Genomic DNA, 24807 nt, shown 5'->3' on the forward strand with positions numbered 1-24807 from the left:
TTAAGCACTAGTTTACAGCGGTTCGTGCTGCCAGCAGCACTTTGGGAGTGCGATTACGTTATTTTAAATACAAACCCGATTCCAAAAAAGTTGGGACACTGTACAAATTGTGAATAAAAACAGAATGCAATGATGTGGAAGTTTCAAATTTCAATATTTTATTCAGAATACAACATAGATGACATATCAAATGTTTAAACTGAGAGAATGTATCATCAAGGGAAAAATAAATTGATTTTAAATTTCATGGCATCAACACATCTCAAAAAAGTTGGGACAAGGCCATGTTTACCACTGTGTGGCATCCCCTCTTCTTTTATAACAGTCTGCAAACGTCTGGGGACTGAGGAGACAAGTTGCTCAAGTTTAGGAATAGGAATGTTGTCCCATTCTTGTCTAATACAGGCTTCTAGTTGCTCGACTGTCTTAGGTCTTCTTTGTCGCATCTTCCTCTTTATGATGCGCCAAATGTTTTCTATGGGTGAAAGATCTGGACTGCAGGCTGGCCATTTCAGTACCCGGATCCTTCTTCTACGCAGCCATGATGTTGTAATTGATGCAGTATGTGGTCTGGCATTGTTTTGTTGGAAAATGCAAGGTCTTCCCTGAAAGAGACGACGTCTGGATGGGAGCATATGTTGTTCTAGAACTTGGATATACCTTTCAGCATTGATGGTGCCTTTCCAGATGTGTAAGCTGCCCATGCCACACGCACTCATGCAACCCCATACCATCAGAGATGCAGGCTTCTGAACTGAGCGCTGATAACAACTTGGGTTGTCCTTGTCCTCTTTAGTCCGGATGACATGGCGTCCCAGTTTTCCAAAAAGAACTTCAAATTTTGATTCGTCTGACCACAGAACAGTTTTCCACTTTGCCACAGTCCATTTTAAATGAGCCTTGGCCCAGAGAAAACGCCTGCGCTTCTGGATCATGTTTAGATATGGCTTCTTTTTTGACCTATAGAGTTTTAGCCGGCAACGGCGAATGGCACGGTGGATTGTGTTCACCGACAATGTTTTCTGGAAGTATTCCTGAGCCCATGTTGTGATTTCCATTACAGTAGCATTCCTGTATGTGATGCAGTGCCGTCTAAGGGCCCGAAGATCACGGGCATCCAGTATGGTTTTCCGGCCTTGACCCTTACGCACAGAGATTGTTCCAGATTCTCTGAATCTTTGGATGATATTATGCACTGTAGATGATGATAATTTCAAACTCTTTGCAATTTTTCTCTGAGAAACTCCTTTCTGATATTGCTCCACTATTTTTCGCCGCAGCATTGGGGGAATTGGTGATCCTCTGCCCATCTTGACTTCTGAGAGACACTGCCACTCTGAGAGGCTCTTTTTATACCCAATCATGTTGCCAATTGACCTAATAAGTTGCAAATTGGTCCTCCAGCTGTTCCTTATATGTACATTTAACTTTTCCGGCCTCTTATTGCTACCTGTCCCAACTTTTTTGGAATGTGTAGCTCTCATGAAATCCAAAATGAGCCAATATTTGGCATGACATTTCAAAATGTCTCACTTTCAACATTTGATATGTTATCTATATTCTATTGTGAATAAAATATAAGTTTATGAGATTCGTAAATTATTGCATTCCTTTTTTATTCACAATTTGTACAGTGTCCCAACTTTTTTGGAATCGGGTTTGTACATTCACAGGCAAACCTCTTTAAAAACAGATCATCTCTTTCTTACATATGTGCAATGGTAGTGTAAAACATGATGCGTTTATGTAGTTTTAACTGTTTCTTTGAAGGCTACGAGGGTTCAGTCAGTGGAGGAATAAGGATTGACAGTGTGATATGATCACAACCTATGCTAACTCGAGCACTATGCAAAAGCATATAGAGAAAACAAGCACAGCTCTTTACTAAAAGTTGCACCTGTTAAAGGGATAGTTCACTCAAAAATGAAAATTCTGTCATCATTTACTCACCCTCAGGTTGTTTGAAACCTATATAAATGTATTTGTTCTGTTAAACACAAAGAAAGATATTTGTAAGAATGTTAGCAATTTTCATTTCTGTGACATCATCCACTACCATAGTAGGATTTTTTAAAATATTTTTTGTACTGTTGAACACAAAGTGAGATATTTTGAAAAATTTGGGAACACAAAAAATTTTGGGGCGCCTTTGACTACCATTTAATTTTTCCTACTATGGCAGTCAATGATGTCACAGAAAATAGCTTTTTATCATTTTAATTTATAACTATAATTAATTTATACAGGTATGAAATGACATGAGGGTGAGCAAATTATGACAGGATTTTTATTTTTGGGTGAACTATCACTAAGAAAACAAAGCATAATTTTTGTGCAATTACTGCCTGTCAGTTGAGTTTGTGACAAAACATTTTGCAGTGTTTACATATCAGTTATTACTGCATAATATAATTCATTAAAATAGCAGTTTAATTTGTTTCATAAATTACAAGATGATTTTATAATGCCTAAATTTTTTACATTTTGTGTTTTTAAGGTGAATAAAAAACTTTTTCACCTATATATTTCATCATTGAGGATTTCTTTAAAAAGGTCTAAAATCTCGTCTCGTGAATTCAGTCTCGTGTCTCATCTCATCTCATCTCATCTCTTGGGAGAAGTGTCTCGTCGTCACAACCCTAGAAAATATACATTATGATATAATGTCAAAATAAACTTCTCAAATGTATCACAAACTGTATTTAACTCTGTGTACTTTAGGGCTGTCGCGATTGGTCGTTTTATATTATTTTAGCTTCTAAATTTCTGAACCGATTCCAGTCTTTGTCCATCAGAAAAGAACACCTAATGACCACTAGATCACACATTCAGCGACTCTTAAGTCATGACTGGATATTCTGCTGAACCATCAAGGCTGTCGATCTTTTTACTGATATAGATGGGCAAGCTTGGAGTTATATTCCAGTTTTGTCAAACGCAAGGCAACCAATATGTTCACTTTAACTTGTTTTTATTCAAGGTTATGCGCTTTTTGTTCATGCATGCAATAAAGTTTAAATATTTTAACGGAGTGATTATTATTTGTAAATTATTCCAGAAGTAAGAAACTATTTATCTTTATATTAATGCACACTTAAAGAATGCGAGCTGTGTTAGGAGCGCTAAAAGCACTGCATCATTATAAAGGAGACTAGTTAGCTTTACCCTGAAGAAAACAGCAACTTAGTAAGTAGTGAAGCAAGTTTTCCGTTGTTTATGATGAGCATATCTCTGAATTTTTGATCATCCCGTGTATGTGTCGTGTTTGCGTTACGGAGGCGGCTCACATAAGCAGCAGCCCACCGGGGTAAACTACCGCATCTTCATGCAGCAAGCTCCGCCATCTCACGTATAAAAAAACTTGCTCTAGTTTACACTGGACAAGCGGGAAATGTGCATTGATACACACGTTACTTTGATATGTGAACTGTCTTTGTAGTGTTTTTTGTGGAGGGAAAGATGTGGCTGATTTATTTAACCTCTGCCGGCATGCCCTAAACATCAACTTGGCACTATAAATCGCTATTTTTCAGCAATAAACAAGCAAATTTTGCCAAGATGTTAGAGAATAATATTTTAACGGAAACCCAATTTTGCCCTAATTTTTATTTTTGGATATTCCTGAAAACCTCCCTGTGCGACTTCCGACTTGGTTTTCCCATGATCGCATCACCTTGACTTTCTTCCGCGCATTTAAATATGATTGAATTTGACTCTACGAAGTATGTGAAAAACAATACATATGATGATCATATGCTAACTCGAGTGTTCATATATGTTCTCCATATTAGGTATTGTGGCCAGTCTGCTTTATTAATGGGTTTTCGTTCCCTTTTACTCAAACGCATATTTTCGATTAAGAAACTCAGGATTAATTTCTGAAAATGCTATATTTTCAGACGCATCGCCCACGGCGCGGATCATCGTATCAGCCGCTTCCTACCTACCGACGAGGGAATGAAAAGTTCAGTAGACTATTTGCTCTAAATAAATGGTTGATGTCATGGTGTATTGAACAGAAGCTTCTCTTTGTTAATAATTTTGATCTGTTCTGGGAGCGACCTAGGCTCTTCCGCCCTGACGGCCTGCACCCCAGCAGCATCGGAGCGGTTCTTCTGTCTGACAACATCTCAAAGACGCTACGCACCGCTTGACTACGTCTTCCAGCGGTAAGTCAAAACTTCAACCATAGTCTGTGTTCCTCCCACTCATCTGTTAGAAATGTTACTGCTTCCAAATGCATAGAGACTGTGTCTGTCCCCCGAATAATACTACAAAATAACAAAATAGCCAAATCTCAGAGAAAAAATCTAATCGTGATTAAACCTGAGAACAATGTAATAAACGACCAAAACAAGCTCATAAAGTTCGGCCTACTTAATATTAGATCACTAAATTCAAAAGCAGTTATTGTAAATGAAATGATCACAGACAACATTTTTGATATACTTTGCCTTACCGAAACCTGGCTTAAACCAAATGATTATTACGGTCTAAATGAGTGTTCCCCATCAAGCTACTGTTATATGCATGAGCCACGTCCGGTTGGTCGAGGTGGCGGTGTCGCAACAATCTTTAGAGACTATCTTACTGTAACTCAGAGAGCGGAGCATTAATTTAAATCATTTGAAGTGCTTGCATTGAACATTATTGTTCCAATTGACAGTAAAAAATCATTGCTTTCTTGTACGTTTGCTACAGTGTATAGACCCCCTGGTCCCTACACTGATTTTCTGAAAGAGTTTGCGGACTTCCTATCGGACCTATTGGTTAACGTTGATAAAGTACTAATTGTCTGAGACTTTAATATCCACTTAGATAGTGCTAACGATGCATTAGCAGTGGCGTTTACAGAGCTATTACACTCTTTTGGAGTAACACAACACATCAATGGACCCACTCATCGATTTAATCATACACTAGACTTGATTATATCTCACGGAGCCGATCTAACCAATATAGATATTATACCTCAAAGCGACGATGTCACTGATCACTATCTTATAACATGTACACTGCGCACTGCAGAAATCAGCCGTTTAACTCGTTATCGACAGGGTAGAACAATTACCTCGACTACTAAAGATAGTTTCGCAAAGAGCTTGCCAGATCTGACTCATTTAATAACCATACCAATAAATACAGAATCACTCGATGACATGACCAGCAAATTGGGTACTATTTTCTCTAATACATTAGAAGCTGTCGCACCTATGAAGTCAAAAACGATTCATGAGAAAAATGCAGCACCATGGTACAATAGCACCACTCGCGCCCTTAAAAGAGAAACACGTAAACTGGAGCGCAAATGGAAACAAACCCAATTAGAGGTCTTTAAAATTGCGTGGAAAGAGAGTGCAAACCATTATAAAAAGGCACTAAAAGCAGCAAAGGCTGAGCACCTCCGTAACCTCATAGAAACTAACAAAAACAATCCAAGGTTTTTATTTAGTACAGTTGCTAAACTAACAAATAAACAGACTTCACCTGACCTGGGTATTCCGCCGCACCTTGGTAGCAATGATTTCATGAATTTTTTTTACAGAGAAAATCGAAAACATACGAGACAAAATAGTAAAAACTCAACCTCCAAGTCTGTCCTATAAATTAGTACCAACCATCGCCCCAAAATAAAGGCTACAGTGTTTTTCACCTATAAAACAGGAAGATTTAATTAAACTTATTGCAACATCTAAACCTACAACTTGCTTATTAGACCCCATACCAACTAAATTATTAAAAGAGTTATTACCCGTTGCAATTGAGCCCATTTATAACATTATCAACTCGTCAATTAATCTAGGCCATGTCCCAGGAGCCTTTAAACTGGCCGTCATTAAGCCTCTTATCAAGAAACCAAACTTAGACCCCAATGAACTAGGAAACTATAGACCGATTTCAAATCTCCCTTACCTGTCTAAAATACTATAAAAAGTAGTGTCCACTCAGTTGTGCTCTTTCTTACAAAATAATGACATACACGAAAAATTCCAGTCAGGCTTTAGACCGCATCATAGTACTGAAACTGCGCTCGTTAAAATTACAAACGACCTGCTTATAGCATCAGATAAAGGTAACATCTCACTCCTAGTCCTGCTCGACCTTAGTGCTGCGTTCGATACTGTAGACCATAAAATACTTCTAGATCGCTTACACAATTATACCGGTATTCAGGGACAGGCACTACAATGGTTCAGATCTTACTTATCAGACAGACATCAATTTGTCCATTTAAATGGGGAATCATCAAATCTAACGCAAGTAAATTATGGATTACCTCAGGGATCGGTTTTAGGACCCTTGCTATTCTCCATATACATGCTGCCCCTTGGAAACATTATTAGAAAACATGGAATTAGCTTCCACTGTTATGCAGATGATACTCAGCTATATATCTCATCAAGACCAGATGATTCCTTCCAACTATCCAAATTGGCAGAGTGCATCGACGATATAAAGCATTGGATGACTTGTAATTTCCTTCTTTTAAATTCTAATAAAACAGAAATATTACTTATCGGACCAAAGACACGTGAGCAGAATATTTCGGATTATGACCTGCAAATTGAAGGCTGCACTGTTACTCCAACAAATACAGTTAAAGACCTTGGCGTTATATTAGACAGCAACCTGTCATTTAAAAATCACATCTCAAATGTCACAAAAACAGCCTTCTTCCACCTTAGAAATGTTGCCAAATTGCGAAATATTTTATGTGTGGCTGACGCAGAGAAGCTTATTCATGCATTTGTGACCTCAAGACTTGACTACTGTAATGCACTGCTTAGTGGTTGTCCTGCATCATCAATAAACAAACTACAGTTAGTTCAGAATGCAGCTGCCAGAGTTCTAACCAGGTCCAGAAAATACGATCACATAACCCCAATGTTATCAACCCTTCACTGGTTACCCATTAAGTATCGTATTGACTTTAAAGTTCTTTTAATTACTTATAAAGCCTTAAACGGTTTAGCCCCTACCTACATAACAGAGCTTCTACCACACTACAACCCATCACGCTCTCTAAGATCTCAAAACTCCAGACTTTTGATAACACCTAGAATAACTAAATCCACCAAAGGGGGTAGAGCTTTCTCATACGTAGCACCTAAACTCTGGAATAGCCTCCCCGATACTATTCGAGGGTCAGACACACTCTCCCAATTTAAATCTAGATTAAAGACACATCTTTTCAGCCAAGCATTCACTAATACATAGCTAATGAACAGCAGCTACGCTAATTATTCTCTTTCTGTTTCTGCCCTCGCCTCGGGATGCCCATCCCGAGGTAGGGAGAGATTCCGCCAGGCCCAGATGAACGTCATATGCCCATCCACAACTAGAGATTACGCCAGCTACATCGGAAAATCCCGTGCCATCCTCCTGCGAGAGCCTGCGGACTGACTGACCATCCAGCTCCATCCAAGGCAATTCCATCACCACCCAAGAAAAAGGCGACCATCTGGCCGGCCCAGCTCAGACAATTCCATCCCCAACCGAGAGCAAAGACGGACTACCTGTCACATAAATGCTAAATTTACAATACTTGGTATTTAATGCTAAACTTACATCACACGACAGCAGTTTGAAGTTATGGCTGCACTCAGTGACTTTGATTGGAGGTAGCTGGGTGGGTGTTGTAGGGAGTGGGGGGGCTTGTTGGTTGTGGTTCGGGGCGTTTCATTTGTTGGGACTGTGTGGGTCTGGTCTGGTTGGTCTTGTTTTGTGGTCGATGTCGGACAACAGAGGAATAAAGTTAATTATGCCATTACTACTTTTCCCTGGTTGTTCCTCTGTTGTCTGTTGTTGATCGCGGAATGGGACCGGGTTGGACCTGCACGGTTTCGGCGGGTGGGGCTTCCTGGGTCGCGGCTCGTGGGCTCTCCCTGTTCTTCGTGGACGTTGCTCGGTGGCTTTGGTCGGGGTCACTGAGTGCAGCTATGACACGTCAGAGGAGATCTGGCCCTCCCGGCTGAGCCTGGTTTCTCCCGAGGTTTATTTTTCTCCATTATTCATCATTGGAGTTTGGGTTCCTCGCCACAGCAGAGCAGTGCAGTGTTGGCTTGCTCACCGGGAGACTGCATTTATTTATTTATTCATTTATTTATTAGATATTATTATAATGATCTTGCTTGGTCTATAAACACCATGCACTGTGCTGTGTTTTACCTTTCTGTGTTTTTCTTATTTGCTCCTGTAAAGCTGCTTTGGAACGATCCACATTGTGAAAAGCGCTATATAAATAAAATTGAATTGAATTGAATATTTTAGCCTAATATATAGTGATTTTTTTAGCATTTGTTTTGCAGTTCCAGCATGCACAAATATAGAAATATACTGATTAATTCTATTTCATTTAGTGTTTCATTGTAACTTGTGTTTCATTGTAATTTGCATTGAGGCTTCGTTCATTTGCACTAAACAGCCCAAACAGTTAGCTTTTACTTATTTTCTATTTGACTATTTATATTTAGCTTAAAATGGCTGTTGTCCTTTTTTAAAAATAAAAAGACTCATTGCTGCATGTCGTTCTACATTTATCAATAAATTACAAAAAGTATATATTTTTCTGTAAAACGTCTATCTTTGTAATTTAACATTGAATTTTTTTTCATTTAGAATAGTTGATTATTCAATAAATTAGTCGATAGATTAGTCGATATAAAAATAGTCGTTAGTGTCAGCCCTAGTGTACTTACAGACATTGCATCTAACAGATGCAAAGAAAGACGATATTTAAGGATTAAGCGGTTACCATTGTTGCTATAGCCGTTTAGAACATTACTTCCTGCTTCCTGAATCAACAGCTTATCTGTGGCTGCTTTTCGAAATTAAAGTCCTCAGACATTACAAAATAAAAAATCCTATAAAATCAAATTCACTTCAGTCTTGCACACTCCCCGCCTTGGATTTTAAGAATCCCAAATTAACTTCCATCTTATCATTGGAGGATAGAAGAAGGATAAGTTCAGAGATAGGACATGAGGTGATTTTTTAATGCCATCCTTAGTCACTTTAACATTTAACAGCTTTTCTCACCAATCCAACTTTACTTCGCAAGGTTTTTACAACAGTTGCCATTGGCCACTCCTGTAAACTTGAATGTCCTTTACCAAGACAATAACCCCTTCCTTCAAGTCAGTTCTTTTGTCTTGCCACTTTCATCGGGCTTGCAATGTACTAAGGTATTTTTTTCCATCTTGCCCAGAAGACGTCTGCTAACCTTTGTACTTGTTTCCATTCTTCCTTAAGCAATTCAGTACATCTGAAGTCTCCAAATGGGGGAGGTGTTGCACCGGTTTTTGCGTCAAAAGGGTAGCAGGGGTGAGAATAAAGGGAAATTCTCATTCTCATCGCAGGAGGATTTCTCATTAAGAAACATGAAATCAAGAATGCGACGAGCAATCCCGATCATTCGCTCCCAGTGACCACCCATATGAGAGGCATGAGGTGGACTGAATATCCAAGTGCAGTGTTGTTCTTTAAGATATTTACATTTACATTTATGCATTTGTCAAACGCTTTTATCCAAAGCAACTTACATTGCATATACTATACATTTGTTTCTAAGTATGTGCAATCCCTGGGATCAAACCCATGACCTTGGCGTTGCTAACGCCATGCTCTAACCACTGAGCCACAGGAAAGCTTTCTGTACATCCTCTGAATTGACACAAGATTCATCCTTTTTGAGTTGTCAGGAAGATCAGACAAAATTTGTGCCACGATCTAAATGCAGCTGTTTAGCTGGCCCTCTGATTTCAAAAAATCTCCTTAAAGCATTGATGAAACTACTAGAGCTCATTGCTTCAATCACTTCGATGTGGACAGCTCTTGTGCACATAAACAAAAACATAATTGCCCACCACTTCGAATTAGCTTGACCTCTTCTGGTCTTATGAGCAGTCACTCCCCATGGCCCAAAAACATCAACGCCCACATAGGTGAAGGGTGGAGCTACTGTTAGCCGTTCCACTGGAAAATCAGACAGCTGATGTTCTGTCTTCCATCACAGTTTTTTTGCAGTTTACACACTTGAAGAGCAAACTACGTATGCATTTCTTTCATCCTACTAGCCAAAATCCTTACAGCACCTTCTGTAAAGTGTCTGCCTTGATGTTTTACAGCCTCATGGTAGTGTCGCACAATCAGTGTTGCCACATGATGTGTAGGAATGATGATAGGGTTTATTTCACAAGTATGCCAATCTGACCTTGCAATCAGACCCCCTACTCAAAGTAAACCATTGCTGTCTAGACAAGGAGACAGTTTCTTCAGCACACTCATACGAGGAATGTTGTGAGTTTCAGTGATGCTCTTAATTTCTGTTGGATAACTCTCATATTGCGCATTCTTCAACAGTAGGACTTTTGTTTTCTCCAGCTCTTCTTCAGTAGGGCCTTTGCTGTAGAAATGCCATTCTCTACATCCATTATGATGTAAGTGTTTGGAGAAGGAATTGGTAATATGAATCAGATGCGCTATTGCTCTGATGAGAGTGTTAAAGTTAGAGAATATACCAAATTTCTCAGAGTTCCAGGTGAATTTAGGAATTTCAGTAAGGTTTGAACACACTTGTGGGCGTATTTCAGAATCTGACGTTGGATACTCAAGCTCGATTGCCTTTTTGATTCAGACTGAAGCTGAACTGCGCAGGAACTGTGGGCCTGTGAGCCATGAACTGGCACCCAGGGCTGCTGCAGGAATAGACCTGGATCCATGGTCTGCTGGGTTATGTTCTGTGGGAACATATCGCCATTGTGCAGGTGAGCTGGATTTATGAATTTGTTGAATTATGTTGTTTACGAAGACATCGGCTACATCCATAATCAGACATGAATGTTCTAGTACTACTTTACTGTTCGTGTAATAAAAGATACGAAGGTCATGTCCATTTCTGCAACAATCAACTCTGCAATCTCCACCGCTAACACAGCAGGACACAACTCCAGTCAAGGACAGTAATGTCTGGTTGAGGTGTTCATTTGGGTTTTCCAAAAATTAAGTTAACATCTGTGTTACCATGCCGATCCATCACCTTCAGGTATCCTACAGCAGAAATGGCCTTGACTGATGTGTCTGCAAAAACGCAAAGTTCTTTACTTTGGACATCGCACAGAGGAATGGATGTGCAAACACGTGGTATTTGGAGCTCTTTCAAATCTTGCGGCTCCTGTCTGCATCGCTGCCGGCAGTTTGTTTGTATCCCCACACTTTGCTCTAATATTAGTGTATTTTATTATCGTTACTTATCATTGTCGTTGCTAACTTATCCTGATATCTCAATAACCCTGCTTTTGTTATTTACTGTTTAAGATTATTAACCAAAAGTGATAATTAACTTAATGGCGTTAGCATAGCAATAGCGTGTTAGCTTGCTTTCTGTTTACACTGTAGAATATCATCTTGCCTCTGGTTTGTCTTGTGTGCTAACTGTTTCTCTTTTTAAGCGAGTATACTACTATTCACCGAGCAACCTTGGTAAGTTGGAATTGCACTTCAAAGCCGGTGAGTTTAGCTTAGCCTTCTCTGTCAGCTGCGAGGGTTTTATATGCGATAATTGCAGGGAAATAGTTAGGCTGACAGAGAAGATCTTAGAATTAGAGTCTCGCATCCAATCTTTATCTGAGGATAGTAAGAGTGTAAGGACCATAGAAAACACTTTGGATGCGAGCAACATTAGCGCACACAGCTCGGTTCCGGTTGAATATCCCCCGCAGCTGGGAAACTTCGTGACTGTGAGACGGCGTAGTCGCAGGACAAAACATCACTCAACCGTTCCGATTACAGTCTCGAACAGGTTTGCCCCGCTCAGTGACGCACCGACTGAGAAACCTGCTGAAAGTGCCCTAGTTATCGGTGATTCTATTGTTCGGAACGTTAACATAGAGCCACCAGCCACCATAGTCAAATGTTTACCGGGAGCCAGAGCGCCTGACATCAAGTCAAATTTAAATGTGCTGGCTAAGGCTAATCGTAAATTCAGTAAGATTGTTATTCACGTTGGCACAAATGATGTTTGACTCTGTCAATCGGAGATCACAAAAGACAACATTAAAGAGGGGTGTGAGCTCGCAAGCACGATGTCAGACACTGTAATATTCTCTGGCCCCCTCACTGCTTATCGTGGTGATGAGATTTATAGCAGATTATCATCACTAAATGGCTGGTTGTCTGAGTGGTGCCTGCAGAATGATATAGTTTTTATAAATAACTGGAAGAGTTTTGAGGGCAGACCTGACCTGTTGAAACTAGATGGTCTCCATCCCTCCTGGGCTGGGGCTTCCATCCTGTCTAGAAATATTGCAAAAAGTCTTAATAATGCTACTGCTAAAGCTTGACTCGCTGGGGCCCAGGTCAGGGAGCAGACAGTATGGCTTAACCAACTGTCTGCTTGCCGTCTCAAGTCGCAAAATACACAAAATATACAACATTTAATAATCCGTTCTCCCAAACATCACAAAAAAGAGACAGTGTCTGTCCCCCGGATTAGCAAACATAAAATAATGCGTAAATCTCCTGAAAGTAATTTAATAAACGTTAAACAATGCAATTATTTTATACCGTAGATCACGATGAGCTGTCTAAAATGATTAGATCATCTAAATCAAAAAGATGCATGCTAGACCCTATACCTACAAATCTACTGAAAGAGATGCTCCCAGAAATTATAGATCCTATTCTTGGTATTATTAACTCATCTCTGACATTAGGACATGTGCCTAAAGCATATAAGGTGGCTGTTATAAGGCCCCTTGTCAAAAAAACCCAACTCGACCCTAGAGAACTAGGGAACTATAGGCCTATATCGAATCTACCTTTCATATCTAAAGTTCTGCAAAAAGTAGTTTCAACTCAATTATGCTCCTTCCTCCAAAGGAATGACATCAATGAAGAATTCCAGTCTGGATTTAGAGCATGTCACAGTACAGAGACTGCTTTGATCAGAGTAACAAATGATCTGCCATTGGCGTCTGACCAAGGTTGTATCTCGTTATTGGTGCTGCTAGACCTTAGTGCTGCATTCGACACCATTGACCACAGCACACTCCTACATAGACTCGAAAATTACGTCGGCATTAAAGGAATAGCTTTGAAATGGTTTAAATCTTATTTATCTGACCGTTTTCAATTTGTAGCAATAAACAATGAGGTGTCACGCAAATCGCAAGTCCAGTACGGTATACCACAGCGCTCAGTCTTAGGGCTTCTGCTCTTCGCATTATACATGCTACCTCTAGGAGATATAAATTGACGGATGTTCCATAAAACCCTCGTCGTTAGCAAAGAATCTTGGCGTTCTATTCGATAGCAATCTGTCATTTGACAGCCACGTCGCCAACATCTGTAAAATTGCGTTTTTCCATCTTAAGAATATATCTAAACTACGTCATATGCTGTCAATGTCAGATGCAGAGAAGTTAATTCATGCATTCATGACATCAAGACTAGATTACTGTAATGCACTGTTAGGTGGTTGCCCTGCAGGCTTATTACAAAAACTCCAACTGGTCCAAAACGCGGCAGCTCGAGTTCTTACACGTACAAAAAAGTATGAAGATATTAGCCCGGTTCTGTCAACCTTGCACTGGTTACCTATAAAGCATCGCGTTAACTTTAAAATCTTGCTTATTACCTATAAAGCCCTACATGGTTTAGCTCCTCAGTACTTGAATGAACTCTATTAATGATAATCTTAAACTATAATTTACCTTATTAGTAAGTTTATTTATTTTATTTGCCTTGTTGTGCAAGCTCTCTGGAGCTTGTGCAGAGGCAGCAGCTTTTGCCAGAGGGGAACTGGAATCCCCTGGTTGGGCCTGGGTTCCCCTGAGGTTTTTTTTCTCGATTAGAGTTTTGGGTTCCTCGCCACCGTTTGCATACTGTTTTGCATCTGCCTGGCCGTGGGGGGCTGCTTTAGAATTTTGGAGTTTTACTTAATTAATATTGCATATAGGAATTTATAGTCCGTTATATTTGACCTGTGCATCTCTCTCCTTTATCTTAAATGTGTGCTCTCACTGTGCGTGCGTGCGTGTCTTTGTGTGTACGCGTACTTGTCTGTGTACGTACGTGTGTGCATGCGTGTGCGTTTGTGTGTGTGTGTATGTGTGTTAGTACGTGTGCGTATTGTGTGTGTGGAGTGTTTTGTATGTGGGTATGTCTGTCTTCTTTGTTTTCACCTTTTTCTTGTTTTTGCAGGTACAACTTTAATTGTTTTGCTTATAGTCAATGCTTATGTCTTATGTACAGCTGCTTTGTAACAATGAAAATTGTAAAAAGCGCTATATAAATAAAGTTGAGTTGAGATCTTTTCCATTTTTTCCGTTAAGCCTCCATGTCCACCAGCAAGGGAGAGTCCCAGCCCTCACCTTGCTTGGTCAGTTCCCTCAACAGCAATCTACCTTGTATGGTAACAGGTGCAATGAATCCAAGTGGGTTATACAGCCCATTTCGGCGAGTAAAAGGCTTGTCATAGCTTGAAACATGAGAGAGTCTGTTGCGACATTCCAGGACACACCAAGACTACGAAAAATGGGAAGGCTATTAGAGAAAAGTTGCAAATCTTTGAAGCCTTCGGCATGATCTTCCAGGGTAAAGGCTTCAATGACGCTTGGACAGTTTGAGGTAATATTGTGCAGTCAGAGATTAGACACTGCAAGCATCCCCTGTGTGCGTTTGAGAAGCGCAATTGCTTCTTCCTCTGTAGCACGATTTTAGCATGTCATCAACATAGAACTCCTTTTCCACCAGCTTCCTGGTGTCACTGCCAAAAATGTCCTCGTATTCTTTGGCTGCTTTTCGTAGGCCATAAATAGCCACTGCTGGTGATGCGCTATTCCCAAAAACATGGAAGCCATTCTGTGATCAACAAACTCACTGTCAAGGTCATAGTTTCTGTACCATAGGAACCAAAGATAACCTCTGTGGTCCTCTTTTACCATAAAACAATGGAACATGTGCTGTATATTAGCAGTAATAGACACATGTTCTTTACGAAATCTCATCAGGACTCCTAACAGGCTGTTATTCAAATCAGGACCTGTAAGAAGTAATGAAACCCCCTCAAACGGTGCACTTGAATCGAAGACAACTCAGATTTTATCGGGTTTGTTAAGGTGGTATTCTCCAAACAGTGGCAAATACCACACTTCCTGACCTTGCTGCAGAGGTGGTGCAATCTCTGCATGCTCATTTTTTAGCAGGTTATCCATAAATTCCAGGAAATTTGCTTTCATTTGTGGTTGATTGTTCAGAGTGCATCGCAGCGCAAGAAGGTGTTTACATTATATGCATAGTCTTTGTTGTTGTGTAGACTTTGCCTGGGCTCACAGAATGGTAGGGGAGCGACAAAACTGTTGCAGGTATCTTGAAAGAACTCATTGTCCATGATTTGAAGAAACCTTTCATCTTCCACAGATGGTGCCTTTTATGATCGATTGCAGTGTGGGAGAAATTTGTATGAGCAATACTTTCTACATCAAACACTAAAGGACGAAAGGAATCCTCAGGTATGATTTTTGGAGGTTGCTGCCATTGCGGGTTGACATCCAACTTCTCTTTTACCTGAATTTGGCTGTAGCATGGACTCAGAAAGCTGTGACGGGCATTCTCCAAGAGGACCGTCTTCAAAGTATGAACTAAAGATGGCCTATGAGTTCCTTTAAGACACACGTCCCCGATAACAACCCAGCCCAAATCCAGTTTTTGAGCAAAGGGGCTGTTATTTGGACCGTTGATTTGTTTGCATACCTTGTGCACTTGCAGGATGTCTCTGCCCAGTAAGAGAAGAATTTCAGCATGAGAGTCGAGAGGTGGTATTTCCTGGGCTATATGTTTCAAGTGACTGTGATAGAGTGCTGCTTTTGGAGTTGGAATCTCTGTATGATTGTTTGGAATCTGATTACATTCCAGAAGAGTAGGGAGAGATAGACTTATCCTGCCATCAATGGACTCCACATTGAAATCTGAAATTCTTCTACCTGCTGTCTATAGAAGACATGCACATGTTTTTAGTGTGTAGGGCACTGCACTGGTTTTCTTGTTAAAGATATCAAAGAAGTTAAAAATGAACATTTTAGCATTCAACAATTATTAAAAGAATTATGTTTTGATTTTAAATGTAGCCAGAAACTAATCAGAGTGTAGCAACAGAACTTGTCAAGTAGCATTAACTAGGTGTGTAACAATAAATCGATATGGATTGATGTATCGGTTAATTTTCTAACGATATGATGCATCAATGCCACACGTAACATATCGATATGATGTACCTTCATTTTGACACTCTCTGTGTCCCCATTCCCCATAACGTCCATATAAGTGTGTTCTCTGTTCGTTCAGTTTTCGCTGGATTCATTTTGCCGTGGAGCTCTGTCACACCAAAAATCCTGACCACCACGGCTGCAGCTTCTCGGTGACGCACCATTTCCCATTCATTCCTAATTTGTCTTGCCAGTGTTGCCAAGTTAACAACTCTTTCACTGATTTGAGTGACTTTTGTTCAATAGAGGTGCATACAGACAGCGTCTTTTTGGATAAACCTTAGCTTTCATTCTTTGGGAAATTGATGGCAGTACTACTGCCCAGCGAGCACAAGGTCTCGCTTTCCTGGAGCAGGGATCACCTCTCAGCGTCTAACTTACCATTCTGCAAAGGGAGAAGCCAAAGCCACTAGATGTTAAGCCTACAAAAAGCATAACGGCCCTGGCTTCAGCAGAATGCAGGAAAAGGTCCAGATATAGTTTTCCACCCCTCTTTAATAAGAGGATATATAAATATGAAACAGACAATATGTACATGAGAATGGCTTTATTGGGCAATATGCTGTATTAAAATATGTTTAGAAACGGGTCTGAAGTTGCAACACACAAAACGATGCGATGACATCATGAATATGTTAATTAGCTTATGACGCCATCCAGCCCCACTGTTCTATAAAATCGTGCAGTTTTCAAAGAGTTTAATTAAACGTTCATCTTATATATTTTGGTTTCATTTGTGAGTTATTAAAAATGTAACTGCATGGGTAAACTAGGCAAGTAATATCAAAATATCAATTAAATTAATCGAATCGGATCCAAAACATTTCCGAGGTATCGGCAAATATCGAATCACTGGCGGAGAATATCGATACGGCATTGTATTGTGATGAACTGTCCGATTTACACCCCTAGTATTAACCCAACTCCAAACACTGAATCTGTTGAGAGAATACTACAGAGCAGGTATTCCTAAACACCTAACAAAGTCTAACAAAAACATTCAAACTTATGTGTGAATGTGTGTGCGTGTGAGAGTGTACTAAATTAGTGTGTAGCCTGTGGACTACATTGCAGAGGTCTCTTTAGCTACTGATGTCTTTAAGCACAAGACATCATGTAAATTGGCAAACTATTTAGCCTAAGCTACTAAAATGAACACCAAAACCAGTGTATGGCGGTCCGCCATAGTCTAATTTGTTCTGCCATAGTTTCGAAACTAACCATTTTTTATACTTCTCATAACAACACATCATTGTGTTGTCTGTTTTCCATATTGATTTATTCGTCGCGGCCTGCCACACTATCAACACTGGCCGCCATGAATAGATTTTTCATGATTCCCATTTACATTTTAATTTTACTATTTAAAACCGCTTAATTCATCGTAAAGTTGCAAGCGCTCAGCACCTCTCTCTCATGTTGTGTGGAGCGCCTCGAGAGAGACTCTCTCACGTGACAGTGAACTAATTAAAAGGTGGCGGTGTTTTCAATATGCGTTCCTCTGTGTACTTGCCTTTCCACGTAAACGTCAGCAGTCACAGATGTTATTGACAGAGAAGACGGCTGATCGAGTTTATCACGACTTAACGAAAGGTTAGCAGATTTTCCCACACACCCTTTCTCTATGTCAGCGGTTCTCAACTCTGGTCCGCGAGATCCATTTTCCTGCAGAGTTTAGCCCCAAACTCTGCAAAAAAACCACACCTGAATAAGCAAAACAACGTCTCCAGGAGTAGGGCGTTCGTAGTCGTGAAGTCCCTGACTGCTCCTTGGGTTTTTGAATCAGTCTCACAGTACTTTAGTGAGATACTCCACGCAATCTGTGCAGCCCAATATTAATTGAACATGCTTATTCCTGGAGACGTTGATTTGCATGTTCAGGTGTTTTATCAGAGTTAAGGCTAAACTCGGCACGAAAATGGATCTCGCGGGACAGAGTTGAGAACCACAGCTCTATGTGCTTGGTGCGAGTCTGTTTGTGAGCTCTCGCCCTCCCTTCGGTGTGGTGTGTGTGCGCGCTAGTGATGTTACATTCGTAACACGAATCTTTCTCATTCACGAAATGCGTTGACTCATATTTCTCGTTCACTGAAATCTCTCCCTCGAGCACAGAGAGTGTCTTGCCCTAACAGAGTGTCTAAAGCATGAGCCAATGGCGTTCGAGTGTGAGCATATGATTGGTTGAATGTACTGAACGAATACACCCTTCATTGAACGAACAAGCCGGGGTTTTGAGTCTGAACGAGAGAGATCTCGTTCGTGCACAAACGAAAGGACCTGATACTTCTTGTTCGTGAACGACATTAACGATCAGTCATCTCGTTCGTAAACAAACTGAATAATCTGCTACTTCACACTCGTGAATAAAATGACAAAATGAAAGAGGAGGTCTCTCGTTCAACAGGTAAAAAAATGGACACAATGTAAAGACACTTATGACAATTAACAAAGTTTTTAATATAGTAAAGTAGTAACCATATTTTCAGTTTACTTTGTCTTACCATGCAAATACAAATGGTTTTACTGTAAATATCATGCTTAAACAATAGCTACATTTTAAAAACCTAAATGTACTATTTTACAAACATGATCATTTAACTGTGGTTTGTAGTAAAAAGTTGTTTTTCCTAATTAAAGTATAGCATTGTTTGTTATAAGCATGTATTTATATAACCATACATTATTTACAATAATTCAAGATTATGACACATTCATGACACTTAAACATGCTAACGCATGCAAATAGTTTGTTGTTGATAATACTGCTGTTGTTTATGTGTTGCTTCTATTAAAGGGGTCATATGGCGGAAGTACGTGTTTTTCTGTGTCTTTGGTGTGTTAAGTTGCCCATAAGTTGCCCATGCATGTATTAGACACGTAAAATTGCACAAATGAAAGTGTGGGAACAAAAGATGCAGGGAACAAAAGATTCTATCTAAAAGCGAATGCTCAACCAGACTTGCCTGAAATGCCTTGTGTAACCACACACTGGCGATTCGAAGTAACTTCGTAACATGATTTGACTAAGACCGCCCAAATCTATACGTAGTTAAGGTGGGCGTAATTGTAAATCTCATTGTATCGCCTGTCAGTACAATTGCTTTGGAACCTGATGTTCCGAATATGGTAAGAGGCGTTACATTTCCGTGAAATGCTTGCAGTATTTGACCAATCACTACGCACTGGTGAACTGCCCAATCATAGCACACAGCGCTTTTCAGCGCGATGAGCTTTGTAAAAAATCAGCGCGTTTCAGAGAGGCGGGGCAAAGAAGAGATACAAACATGCATGGCATGTGGAAAATACAACGTTTTTTAAACTTTAAATGGTGTATACACATTGCGTTACATCTAAAAGAAACAATAATATTTGTTTTAGCCGTGCAATATGACTCCTTTATATATGAGAAATCAGTCACATCAGGCACTTTTAATCTGCACCCGATTCGGGGATCCCTGTTCTGCTGTGAAAGACTGACTGAGCATGAGCAAATAGTCTCTGACTGCGGGATGTTTAAATGCTATCATTGGTTTGAGCTACTGAAAGAAAAATGTCTCTTCACTGAACTAGTCAGTCATCTTACATACGAATCAGACATCTCGTTCGTGAATGAGGAGCTGCTGACCGAATGAATTAGAGAAAGCATGTCAATCACTCAATACAGCACGTGAGTCACTCTCGTTCGCAACAACAAGAGAATATGATATATTGTAGTAATCGTAATATAATAATCGTAATATAGATTACATTATACAAACACATTATTAAAATTACTTGTACTACAAACAAGACACTAATTTTCGCCACCCACTGTGTATGTATGTAATATATGACAAAATTATCACTGAACGAATTTTAACGAATCATTTTGGTGAGCGAACTGAAAAATAAGGACGAACACTCAAATTAATAAAAATTCCCATCACTAGCGCACGCGTTCTGTAGTTGTAACTCTGTGTAACAGCAATAGCGTATTCTCTCATTCTTCTGAATTTGCCCCAAATTGTCTGCGCTGTACGCGATCTACAATATAACTATCACTCCATTTAAAATAAAAAAGCGCTCATAACACAACAACACATTGATGAGAAAAGCAACGGCAGTAAAGGCTGTGCATGCGCTGCATGAGACAAACGTGAGACTGCGCGTCAGTAATCCAACAACACCAAACAGATGCATAGAAAAGAAAATAAGATCACCTTAATTTAGACCTGGGAGCAGCTCCAGCCATGCCATGAAAAACTTTTAATCTGTTAATCATGAGGAACATAAACTTACTAGTCTCCGGGCAAACTCTTTGTTTTCAGACAGAAATCCATAGCCTGGGTGAACCTTTGAGACAGACATATAACATTAGAAAATTAAACGGGCTTAAAATGCGCTTCTGCCATATTACACATCAGCACTGAAAACTACATCATCAGTTACTGGCAATCATTTGCTGATCATTCATGTCTATACAGTGTTTCATATGGTGGTTTGAAACGCGCGAGGTTGCATTGTCTTAATCAATAAAAAAAAACGTGTTCATGTGCAGTCCTGAATCACACAGAGCTTGCTTTTTTCTGTCCACTAATGCGCTCCATTTTCCCACATCTTCATAAAACCTGAAATATCTTAATATTATATGGAATTGCCATTTACTTCCAAATGTCCATTAATTCATTCTGTGTATCGATGCATAATTCTTTTACATCAGCATCGCAATGCAACTTAAAAAATATTTTTTCCACAGCTCTACAGAAATGCGTCAGAATACTGAAGTAAAAACAACTTTTTCAAAGTACGGTATTACTCAAGAACATCACTGTTTAATTTCTTCAGCAGAACACAAAATAAATTATTTTAAAGAATGTTGGTAACCGACCAACGGTGGTGCTCATTCACTTGTATGGACACTATAGCCATGCAAGTGAATGGGTAAAGCCATTTTTCGGTTAAAAACTTATTTTGTGTTCTCCAGAAAAAAGTCATACTGGTTTGAAACAACAGGAGGGCAAGGAAATCCTGTTGAGACAGCTATCCTCATTTTTGGCACCATATCCACACTTGAAAGAGTGAATATGGATATGTACCTAATAAAAACTAATTGGTTACCATTAGAGCAAACAGCCATGTGAGGTGGCTAACATTAGGCTATTACTTCCTTCAAATGACAGGCCATGTTCTAAGATGCTATTTGATTGCCCTGACTTTTGTTTTCTTGCCCCAACATAATAGCCAGATAACATTCTGCCCATCATAGGCTTTCTGCAGCCAATTGACCAGGTAAAACTCTTTTCATTTACTAACATTTAGTTGACTCTTAAAGACACGCACACACACTCACAGCTTGAGCTCCAGTCTGCTGGATGGCTATCATGATAGCATCCATGTTCAGGTAACTTTGACTGGTAGGGGCAGGTCCAACACACACAGCTTCGTCTGCCATTTTCACATGAACCTTAAAGACAAAAACACACAGACACAGGTTAAATTCACTATTTGGAGGTTAAGTATTTTCATACCTGGACAATGACATTTATTACCCCCTAAACTTGATTCCCCCAACCCCTAGGTCATACGAATGTTGTGAGAAAAATGCCTATAATAGCTTTGCCACCGTCTTATCTATTGTGTGTGCTCGCATTAAAGAAGCACCATCAAAATGTATTTAGGTGTGATTGCAGATTGCAGATGGTTTATATTTGTTACAGGGTATTCTCTCTCTTTGCTTGTCTCTGATTACACTGTGATTTGCTGTCAATCAGGTTTGAGTTTTACCTCCGAAATGCAAGTAATCCAGGAACTGTAAAAGAGTTTTGACTCATTTACAAATGTGGTCTATTAATTATCAATATTGTTCAAAGATCAACTTAAAAAGTATGTTTCAGACATCCTCCCTTGCAGGCTTCTGGAATAAACCAAAGATGCAATTATTACAACCGTACATGGGAAAGTTGTGAAATTTGGCACACACATAGAGGACAGTCTGAAATGTTACCATGGCAAATAAGAAGTCTCTAACCCAAACTGCAAAGCTTTGCCTATAACTTTTCAAAAGTATGGTATACGGTATATTTTTGAACCATACATCCTAGAAAAAAAATTATTTGTTACTCGCCGATTCGAATTCAAAATGGTATGACGGCATTTTCTGTCACGAAAATTTTCCTGCTTTTTTTAATTATGTGCAGCTCGCGCTGTTTAAAGAAGACGCTCAGCTGGCGCAGACCCGCCTGACTTTATAACTGTATTAAGAAGATGCGTGTCTGCACAGCTTGCATTGTATAAAAAAGATGCCCATGAGTTTATAACTGAGAAGCTTGCACTGTACAGATGACACACGCCTGACTTGATAACTGCCCAGCTTGCCCTGTATAAAGAAGAGGTGTCTCTGCGCAGCTTGCGTTGTATAAAGACGCGCATGACTTTATAACTAAGAAGCTTGCACTGTACAGATGACACACGCCTGACTTGATAACTGCCCAACTCGCGCTGTATAAAGAAGACATGTCTCTGCGCAGCTCGCGCCTAGACGCGCCTCACTTCATAACGTCGTGGCTTGTTTAAAGAAGACAACGATGTCATCGCCCATCACGAGGTTTCACTGTAGACATCATCCGATGCCAATTTGGTAGACATCGCCCAACACAACTCACAATACCTTTAGAACTTCCGATGATTCGGCTGTGCACGTCCGGCTGGCCTAGAACATGGGCGGGTATATGCAACGTAGGGGGTGTACATCCCAACTGTAACTTAACAGTCGGTGTTATGTTGGGATTGGCCACTTTTTCAGTGGTCTTTTGCATGCACATGATTTACACAAGGAAGAGGAAACAATGGTGTTTGAGGCTCACGATATGTCATTTCCATGTACAGACCTCTTATTATTCATCTATGCCTAGGTAAATACAGTTCCTATGGCACCTTTAACGCAACGGCTTCCTACCAGTTGGCATTGGTTCGATACCCGCACAGGCAGGCAAAGTTTATTTCTCAAAAATGAAGTTGTAGTATTATACAGGGGTTAACCCTTTAGAGCCTAAAGGGAAAATATGTTGTTTTCACACATTTTGTTCTTTTGACTGTCAAATTCTAACACAACGTCCTATCATCATGTGCAAGGTATCGTTTTTTTGGAAAACTAATTTTTCTTTCAATAAAATAAGGGTATTCACTATTACTGTATGTTGTGAGTTTGTAAATAGAATTTAAATAGACAAAAATAAAAAACGTAAATACATTTTTACTGATTTTTATTCAGACATTCTCAAAAAACTAAAGAACGAAATAATCTAGCACTTCAGACATTAAGAATATACTGTAGTACATGCAAAAAAGTATTTTTAGTGTCACTCATGTACATAGTTTTCATTCAGGAGCCTTTTTTGACACCACTTCTCCAGGCGTTTTTTTTTGCACTTTTCACTCCATTCACTCAAATGAATGCATACAAACACACATGCATACACACAAATACACATGCTTCAACATATGCATGCATGCATGCACGCACGCACACACACAAACACACACACACACTCAGATATACACATGCACTGCGTATGTCCACGCATAACGTTACTTGTACGCACATACACGCATATAAGAGCACACACGCATCCATACAAATCCAAGCATGTGCATGAAGGCATAGCACACAACACAAGATAGGTGAAACTGGTATGTTGAAACACTAAGTCTAAGCCTATTTTACGAACATTTCTCATGAGACAACATTTACTTACCCCTCCACGTCTGGATCGACACTAGGGCTGCAACAACTAATCATTAAAATCGATAATAATCGATAATGAAATTCGTTGTCAACGAATTTCATTATCGATTAGTTGGTCTGTGACGTCACTTGCGAGCTACGCAGTTACAAATCAAGCGCGTCTTCTTCCCTTTTAAAATTACCGTTTTAGATGTGTCTCTCCGTGCAGCATGAGCTGCGCAGTTTTAAATGTCAGACGTGGTTCTCCGTGGATGCGTCTCTTCGTGCAGCGCGAGATGCGCAGTTTTAAAGTCACACGTTCTCCGTGCTGCACGAGGTTCGCAGTTTGAAAGTCACACGTGTCTCTCCGTGCAGCGCGAGGTACGCAGTTTTAAAGTCAGACGTGTCTCTCCGTGGATGCGTCTCCGTGCAGCACAAGTTGCGCAGTTTTAAAGTCAGACGTGTCTCTCCGTGGATGCGTCTCTCCGTGCGGCACATGTTGCGCAGTTTTAAAGTCAGACGTGTCTCTCGGTGCATGCGTCTCTCCGTGCAGCGCGAGGTGTGCGGTTTTAAAGTCCGACGTGTTCTGCATGCATCTCTTCAAGCTACGCAGTTTTAAAGTTTAAAGGGGAGAGGTGTTTTAAATGACAAAATGTAAGATTATATTAGTAAAACCCAATTTGTGGCGTTTGCACTTTGCAAAGTACATATTAGGCTAAATACCCTGATTTGGTGGTTTATTTAGTTCAGAGGTGGGTAACGAAGTACATTTACTTGAGTACTGTACTTAAGTACACTTTTTGAGTATTTGTACTTAAGTATTACTTTTTCTGTTTACTT

The 24807-nt window shown here is 39.9% G+C and overlaps 1 protein-coding gene across 1 annotated transcript in view; it reads right to left on the minus strand.

Moving 5' to 3' along the window:
- pcca (propionyl-CoA carboxylase subunit alpha) overlaps positions 1–24807 on the minus strand; it is a 244348-nt gene that overhangs the window by 216122 nt on the left and 3419 nt on the right. Inside the window, exons 3-4 of the mRNA XM_057330928.1 lie at positions 21595–21708; positions 20544–20597 (exon numbers count right to left, since the gene is read on the minus strand). Coding sequence (XP_057186911.1) covers positions 20544–20597; positions 21595–21708 — 168 coding nt within the window. The remainder of the gene's footprint in view (positions 1–20543; positions 20598–21594; positions 21709–24807) is intronic.

This window comes from Triplophysa rosa, linkage group LG4, assembly GCF_024868665.1.
Source record: "Triplophysa rosa linkage group LG4, Trosa_1v2, whole genome shotgun sequence".
NCBI classification, from domain to species: domain Eukaryota; kingdom Metazoa; phylum Chordata; class Actinopteri; order Cypriniformes; family Nemacheilidae; genus Triplophysa; species Triplophysa rosa.